Below are 8,965 nucleotides of genomic sequence, written 5' to 3' on the forward strand. Positions count from 1 at the left end.
TACCACATCCACGAAAATTAGAGAATTGTTTAACAAAAGCTCTATTGGTAGATTCTTTATGTAAAGCTTTAGATCTTTTAGTAATAATAGATTCTTCACTTAAGACTAAGTTGTATAATTCAATACTAGACACAAGAGGATAGCGTATACACACTAAAATAGTAAAAAAGACATATTCATGAACTTAAAGCAGATAGTGTAACCACAACCAATTCATTAGTAATAACTGTGGATCCATCAGCTGCAAGTTGATCATATAGTAATTTGGTTTCATTCAAAAAAGTAGGAATGAATTTATCACCTTGTTTGATCGACAAAAGTTTTTTATCAATTGGATATAGTGATTTGAAGAAACACGAGCAAATCTATCAGTAATCCTCATCCATAGCTCACATGAAGAAGAGATCCATCCAGAAAAGCAATAACATAATCAGAAATTGTTGACTTGATCCATAGGATAGTGGTAGCATCTTCATCCATCCCATCTGAGTAAATTGAATTCACGAAACTATTCATTTCATTTCGAGGAGATGTAAACTGAACTGGACATGGGTATGAACCATCAAGAAACTTAATTATCTTGAATATATGAATCACAGGAAGTATGAGAGATTTCCATATTAAGAAAATATTATCTCTGTTTTGAATTGTATCTTTGAAATAGAAAAAAAGCTGGATTATTCATTGTTGATGAAGGAAACTTGTGAAGCATATAAGAATATATGAAAATCAAGAAGTAATCGATGGTGAAGAAAATCAAAAAATGAAGGAAACAAGAAGGAGATTCAAGATTTGGAAGCTGTAAAAAGGATGAATAACCAAAAAAATAAAATAAAAATGAATCAACAAATAGATTGAGGATGAAGAAGGTGTGAGACACAAAATCAGAGAAAAAGTGAAACAAGATCCTATCAGAGGACTACGGTTTCTTCATCTGATACTATAGTTGTACTTAGTGAAATAAAAAAACCATTCTCATTGTACTCAACAAAATGTACAGACTGTCTTGAAGAGAAGACATACGAGTCTGTTACAAATAACAGGAGGCACAGAAGTCGACTGTAACAGATAACGAAAACTGAAAAACAATTATAAACATATAATACTAAATACATCGAGAATATACTAAGAGAAGACTCTATTGTTATTACTGAAAAACTACTACCAGGTCAGAACCACAACTTTGCTTGCCCTACTTAACTCGAACCCAAAAGACTAAAAACATATTTTTTTCTTTCTTGCTACCTATTTTAAACATGTCTAAAACATAAGTTTAAACACGGTGCAAAACCTGATCAACCCAACTAGCTTGTGAAGCCCCTTATAACTACTTCATAGCACAGAGGATACTCATCGCCTCCCCTTTAGGGTTGGTCAACAGTTGTGCGAATTGGACTTAGAAGGTTAGGATGGATAATAATGCAATGGATGGAAAATTAATTACCTTTTTCCCTCCCTAAAAAGAACTGTAATTGCGAGTTAAAGCGTGGTAATACAAATGTATTTCAGTAATATCTTAACTTAGGTTTTGGCAGATTTACATCATTTTCTCATTCAAAAATGATTGATTCACCGAAGAAAACTCACCGAATCTTACATCGTGTGAGAGGGATGGTGGAGCCACTCCTGCCCGCCCCTATCCCAATGCAAAGAACGTCACACTCAGTCCGTTCGATTCGTCACGATGGATTTCTCCGTGATTTTTTCGGTCAACCTAGAATCAGTCTTTCCCATTAGCCTTCATCCTTGATCAACAATAATCGTCCATTTACCATTTCGTTCACATCTGCCTTTTAAGTTGCCGATGAAGGAGATAAATGATGGAATGGTTACCGTTACTAGCCAGTTGCTCACACTAAAGGCCATTAACCAGCGCATCTTTATGACATCACAAATGCTAACAAGTAAGTTGCAAGTGTCTGGCACCCAAATATGATCCCTGGCGACACGAAGTCGTGGAATTTTCCTTGGCAAATTTTTTGCTTAGGTCATTACTGATCAAATATCCATTACCTGGTCCCGAACATTTTAAGTGTCAAAAATATAGCTAGACAAGAATCTCTACACCCCCAATATACAATCTCAGCCGTTCGATTCCAACCGTTAATGCCACGTGGTGATATTATATTTGTTGACTAACTTTCTTTAGCTTTTGACCTTAAAGAAGGTTTATGTCAGTATCTACGATCTTTCGCTTCTTTTTATATGTTTCTATACCACTCGTCTCTTTCCATAGAGATGTGCTACGAATCCAACGGTGATGAGCACAATCTCTGTCTATAAAGCATTTAAACATGGCTGTATCATTTCTCTTCAATAGCTTTTTTCCTTTTAAATAAATTAACGTTTTGAAAAAGAAGTTTCAGTTTCAATTCTCTCTTTCATTCAATCTTTGCTCTGAAGCTTCATGCTTTCAATTCCATCTATTTAAAGCTCTCAATAGCGAACTAGTTTCCTCCCTTTTCTCACTCTTTATTGCCTTCTCCCCTTCTCTCACACATCTCTCTCTCTCAAATGGCATCAGCAGCAGCAGTAACTGAAGACGCTTCAGCAGAACCCGTAAACTACAAGGTAACTTAAGTTTTCTGTATTCTGTCTTCTTCTTCTTCTTCTTCTCCTCACCATTTTTCTCCCCTGTGCTAGAATTTTTTTCATGTTTTTGGGTTGTTTTTCATTTTTGCAGACTTGCGTACTGAGAGTATCAATTCATTGTGAAGGTTGCAAGAAAAAGGTCAAGAAAATTTTGAAGAAAATTCATGGTATGAAATTCCTCATTTCTTCTCAAAATTTCAAATTTCCTCTGATTTTGTTGGGTGTATGATCTGATATTTGTTGTTTTTATCAGGTGTTGAGGATATTATAATTGATTCGAAGATACACAAAGTGACTGTGATTGGCAACGTAAATGGAGAAGCTTTACTTAGGAAGCTTTTGATAAAAGGGAAACATGCCGAGTTCTGGCCTTCTCCTCCTTCTCCTCCTCAGAAGATTACTCAAACCAAAGAGAAAAAACAAGAAACTTTGAAGAGTGATGAAATTAAGAAAGACCAACAACCTCAAATCAATAAAGATGGTAACTCTGGTGAACCAGAACAGCAGAATCAGAGCAAACCAGAAGAAGAAAAAATTCAAGTTAAGGTCAAAAACATCCCCATTAATGGCGAAACCAGCAACGACAACAGCAATAAGTCTGCTAATGAAGGAGTTCAGGCCGAAAAGGGGGTTAATGGTCCAACCCAGGAGGCAAAAGGCGAGGGGAAATTGCCAGCAAACGCATCTCCGGTTAACCCTACGCCGGCAACCGACAACACGGGCATTGAAAACGGCGTAGCCGCTGGAACTGACAAAGCTGTTGGGAGTGGCATTGTTCGTAAAAAGAAAGGAAAGAAAGGGCAAAAGAGTAGCGAGACATCTGAAACCGTACAAATTTCTGGGGATACAGCGAGAAGCATTGAGTTGTCATCTCATCCAGCTAGTCAAGCAACAGAATCGGTGTACCGTGTCCCTTCTTCGCGTCAGCATGCAAATCCTTATCCATCGTACGATACACCTCCAACTTGCGTTATGAGTTACAACACAGCCAACCCTAGCAGTAGTTACAGTGAGACATACTATGCCCAACCACCAACTTACACGTATTCCCAACCACCACCACCATACATGCACGCACAACCACCACCACCGTCGTTTGTGTACTCCGATTCACCACCGCGACAGCATCCCCAACAGCAATCGGATTCGTTTACAATGTTTAGCGATGAAAATGCAAATGGATGTTCCATCATGTGATGTAATATTTTCATTTTGATCATCCAGGGTTTTAAGAGAATCTTTTCAATCCAGCGGTGTTAAATTAATTAAGCTTATACTCTTTGTATAAGTATTTCTTTCGGGGGAGGGGTATACTTTTTGTATAGGATCAAAAATGAAAATATATGAGAATATTAGGGGTAACATTGTAAGAAGGTGGTAGCATAATTAATTAGCCTTCCCTTTTTTTTTCTTTTAATGTAGGAGAATATTGATAGTAGTTGTTAAATCAAATCCTTGTAGTAGTGTTTAGTTGTTTGTGGGGTGTCTAATTTCTCAATTATGTACTCATGTGTCAAAGAAGGTTTTGATAATGAAATGAGAAATGATAAACTAGTTTAATGAGAAAAGATGTATTAAGCTTGGGTGTAAGTAGGACCGATGAACTTTTTTTTTATAAGGCCCAAACTCATTCTTTTAGGAATTGTTCTCCATCTTCTCTACCTGACTACCTCCTCTTCTGTAAAGTGATGATTAAGAGAGGTGGAGATTAAATTGATAGGCCAATGGCATATTGTTAATTGTTTGTTTTATTCTTTCTCACTTTTATTAGGTTTGGTTAGGTGCACAAAGTTAATGTCTTTATTGTGACTTGTATTGGTTAATATTTTGGCAAGGACCAACAAAGGGCTTCTTTTTTTTTTCTTTTCTCATTTTGTCTCTCTTAGGTGGGAAGAAAAAGACTCTATTGGTAGTAGGAAGTAGGAATTTACAATCTATATCATTCTTATGTGTAAAGGAGTATTTGATGTGATTTTCTTGTCTGTTTTTTTTTTTTTTTTTTTTTTTTTTTTTGTATAAAGTAGGATTATTTTTTTTTTAAGAGAAGATCTACTCTTTGCAAAATGAAGTCTTACGGTGAATTGCCGTTACTTCCCGCTGCATGACAAATTTCCGTTACTTCCCGCTGCATGACATGGAATGGGAACTTGGGAAGTCAAAATGGAAGTCACTGACGTCTATTGGATCTTATAGCGGACATTGGACAGTGACTTCCTGCTGTTAGATGCAACAAGAAGCGATCAGCTGCTTCCGTTCGGAGGATTAGGAAGTGGATTTCGAAGTTCCTTGAAACGTACTCGAATACGACTTAAATTTTGAGATGTGTGACTATTGCATTTGCAGTACTTTACTTTTACAGTGGATTTTGAATCTTTGATTCTTTTCATGGAATTCTTCTGCTTTTCATGGAGTTTATATATACTTTTACACCCAGATGTTTTTGTTGTATGTTTACGGCTGTAACAATAATTAACTGAATAAACTCATATTAAGAGGTCTGTAAAGTTTTGGTCTACCAAGAAAACTTGACTTTTGAATAGTTTTGTGTGCTTGGTTAATGTAAAAAACTTAACACTTGTCTCAAGAATCATGGGCATGATTATATTAGGCTACATCCCATGTAGGGTTTAGGGTTGTTAACTTTGGAAACAATAACACAATTAAATATTCACATCTCTGCATTGAAAATTCAAGTAATTCACTGATGGAAATGATTCAACAGCCACTAAGTGAAGAACAAAGTTCAACGATGGTTAACATGAAACCCTTACTACTACTAGTTTTAAAATGGAGAAAGAAGGTTACATTGATAAGCATAAGCAGACAAGAATTGATACAAACCATGCCCGGCCGCGGTTGGATCCATAAATAATTTGCATTAGGTACATTTGTGTCATGTATACACGAAGCAAATTTATTTATCCAAGGAGGTTAAGGATTTGCTTTTGCTTGGCACAGCAGTATCAGTGATTGCCAATAGAATTTGGTAACCGTTATAGCGTAGTAATGTTATTTTATCAGAAAGTACACTAAACCTTGATTATGATTCATTATTTTTTCTCAACCTAACAGGGAGGACAAGGGTGGTGACTGGTGAGCTTTTTACAATAGGTACTCATGCAAACTACATACATATATAACATTGCTCTTTATTTACAACTTGTAAAAAAAACACAAAACAAAACAGAAAAGAATCTGCACTTGAGAAGAAATTTAAGGCAGTGTTACACAGGTTAAAAAGGAGCACCTTATTTTTGTGCATTTAAATGTGCCTAACCTCTATATAATAATGTACCAACGTATCATTCTCTGAGAGAAATTTGTTGGGAGGTAAATCATGAATTCCATTAAGAAAAAATGGCCCCCTTCGGGTCTACCAATTTTTTTTTCCTCGTGTTCCTATCCTTGTTAATGCCCATCGCCATCTTCTTTATCGTCATCATCTTCATAGTAGATCCATGATCAAAACAGACCCTTTTAGGTGATCATGGAGTAGCCCAACTTGTTTTTGTATTAACCCTACAAAAATAAATCAAACAATGAATACACTTGGATCAAGATATGTGTCGATGTCTCAAAAACCAACTAGAACACAAAATCATGCAAATAATAGAGGCCTTGATACCACCACCACCATATGTGCCAATTTCTGATATGCATAAATAGAAAGCAATACCACTAAGCGTGGTCCCAGATAGATAGCGAATACGATAATTTAGTTAACTGCAATTTTTAAATTGATTTAAATTAGAATTTAGACCTTAACAGCTCCTCTAATATGATTATTATGGAGTTCTGCAACTTCTTGCATTGAACTTACAAGTAAACCAAAAAAATGAAAGTTTTTTCTTGGATGAGCGAAAACATAATCTGCCTAATAATAGCGGCTGTGATAAACTACTTAGTGTGCCAAACTCAATGATAAGCGTGGTGGTCCCAAAGAGAAAAGTTAGCAGGAATTCTATACTGTTGCAGTTGACAATTAATTCAACTTAATGAATACGCTGATACCAAACTTAACTGCGATTTAATGTTGATGTCATTCTATAACCCGTTTGAAAATCTCTTCAGAGCAAATTTAATAACCATACTAATACTGGAAAGGAGGAAACTAGGATAGGTATGATTTCTAATCCTAGATTATACACAACAGGAAAGACTAAAAGAAAAATGAAAAGACGAGTGATGGGGTCTAATGTCATCATGTTCTTCATTAATATCTCTTCAGAATCTCTTGATTTTGGTCACTTTAATAATGGTGTACTGTATTTGGTGATGAAACATAAAAGAAATAAATCAGTGGTTTGATTGTGGTGCCTGGTGGTTTTGGAATGATGATTTCTTGATGACTTAAACAATGACAAAAGCAGCCACATCAATATCCTAATCCTTTCTTAGGATGAACAGGTTGGAGGTTAGAAATGAGCTAAATATTTACCTAATTCTTCTGTTCCTACAAAAAGAACTCTCACGAAATCTACATGTCTCACTATAAGGGGCCAGTTAAAAGTTTTAATTTTACTGTGACTGAAAGATGGCCGCACCCAGATGAGCTGTAAAAGCCTAATTTTTATCCCAACAACTGATGAGCAGTGAATATGATTTTAACCAAAATGTTTAATGATAAACTCTTCAAACGTGATATGCCATCAATAATCTCAAGGCAGTTGTGAAACTATGGCTTTCAACAAGAGTCATAAATCCTGTACCAATAGAACTGCAAATATGCTTGTAAAATTGAGATACCAGAAGTGCAAAGTCAGGTCATCAAACTATTATATTACCTGTTATTCTATAGAACAGTTGAGGCCTTTGACGTGCGCAGATTGCTACCAAGTATGACTACAATCACGGTCACGTCATCATGGTACTTCCTTCTTCTACCAGCAGGGATTCTCATTAACTCTTCTGTGCTGAAACCTGCAAGATGAATAGGCTGGATTCAAGACCAATACGGTATTTGGTTATAACTAAAATGACTAAGTTGCTAACAAAACTTCATATACGTTAATTTTGATTTACCTGCACTATCAGCGGCTCTTAGTACGAGCTAAAGTAGTGACAGCAATGGTAAAACATTTTATATACGAGCTAATTTTGGCAGGGACATTCTATGTTACACACCCTTGACCATACTATAGACCGTAGTATAGACATAATAACAAACATTTTATTCGCTAAAGTGAACCTTTTAAGAAGTTTGATCTTATCTCGTACAAGCCATAATTTGACATCAATCTACAAGCTTCTTCATGTCAAGTGACTAATACAACATCCTAAGGTATAAGCGCAGGTAGAAGTTCGAATTTTCCTACTAGAGATTCCAAATAATCAACACTTCTACGTATTGATTCAAATTTGTCAAATTGTTATACAATCAAGCAAAAAAGATGACCAACAGACCAAGATAAGAAACCTAAATTTGAAGGCTATAGTAAGGGTACACTACCATATACCCTGACCTGTTGAATTGTGAATTGTAACAAAAACATATCCTGAATGTTAACATGCAAAATTCACATGATCGACCAAAAAATTGAAACATAAATATAAATTCAAGATAACAAACATATTACAAACATTGGCTTGCTGAGAAAAATAAAATAAAATTGTGAGACTAACAAAATTAGGCCCTTCAATTCTTCCCAAAGTAAGAACTAAGAACAGAACCATCTTAATGCAATTCCGATTCATTTAGAAGCCACTACTATTCATCACTCATACACACCCAAGCAACACAGAAAGGTGTTTCAATAAATTCTCAAAATTCCTTCAAGAGCAACTCAACAACATCAGATTAACTCCAAACTTAAGAAAATGCAACAAAAATCAATAAAACCCAGTATTCAAATTACCAATAGCTAAGTGTTGATGTGATTGTATACAAGAAAAACAACAAAAAACAATGGAAAAAAAAACAGGAAATGACTAGAAGGATACAAAGAGAATCAGAAACAGAGTCGAATATAGAAAACCCAACTTACCAATTGAGATTGCTACCGCAAACTCTAGCTTAATAATCAAGTGAGTGAAAAAGGCTGAGTAAGAATAATATATCAGAACTAGGGATTATGAGAAAGAAAAGGGGAAGACAAAAATAGTAAGAGAATACCAAAACAAGTTAAAAATAGAAGAGTCGGGTGTCATTCTCTTCTTTTTCTGAGAAAGGTCTTTAGACCCGCAACAACTGAAGACTTTTTTGGAGGAGACTTTCAAAGTGGAAAAGATTTTTGAGTGGTTTCAGGACCTTTTTCTATCTTTAGTTGCTGGATTCGATTTGTTTTTTATTCCAAGACCGAAAAATAGAAAACAGAATAACCTGTTCTTTTGTAAGGTCTCGTCCTAGCCGGAGCTAGGGTCTCCGATATACAGA

At 35.5% G+C, this 8,965-nt stretch overlaps 1 protein-coding gene and 1 long non-coding RNA gene across 2 annotated transcripts; one reads left to right on the top strand and one right to left on the bottom strand.

Moving 5' to 3' along the window:
- The first annotated feature begins 2,263 nt into the window (after positions 1–2,263).
- On the top strand, positions 2,264–4,170 carry LOC113318690 (heavy metal-associated isoprenylated plant protein 35-like). The gene is made up of 3 exons (XM_026566907.1): positions 2,264–2,571; positions 2,684–2,759; positions 2,846–4,170. The coding sequence occupies exons 1-3, from the start codon at positions 2,515–2,517 to the stop codon at positions 3,787–3,789; spliced, it is 1,077 nt and encodes a 358-aa protein (XP_026422692.1). The 5' UTR covers positions 2,264–2,514; the 3' UTR covers positions 3,790–4,170.
- Positions 4,171–5,679: 1,509 nt separating this feature from the next.
- LOC113317542 lies at positions 5,680–8,763 on the bottom strand. The gene is made up of 3 exons (XR_003343627.1): positions 8,577–8,763; positions 7,377–7,512; positions 5,680–6,111 (listed from the first exon to the last, which is right to left on the bottom strand). It is a non-coding gene; the product is annotated as an uncharacterized LOC113317542 (long non-coding RNA).
- Between the last annotated feature and the right edge of the window lie 202 nt (positions 8,764–8,965).

This window comes from Papaver somniferum, chromosome 10 (genome assembly GCF_003573695.1).
Source record: "Papaver somniferum cultivar HN1 chromosome 10, ASM357369v1, whole genome shotgun sequence".
In the NCBI taxonomy this organism is placed as follows: Eukaryota; Viridiplantae; Streptophyta; class Magnoliopsida; order Ranunculales; family Papaveraceae; genus Papaver; species Papaver somniferum.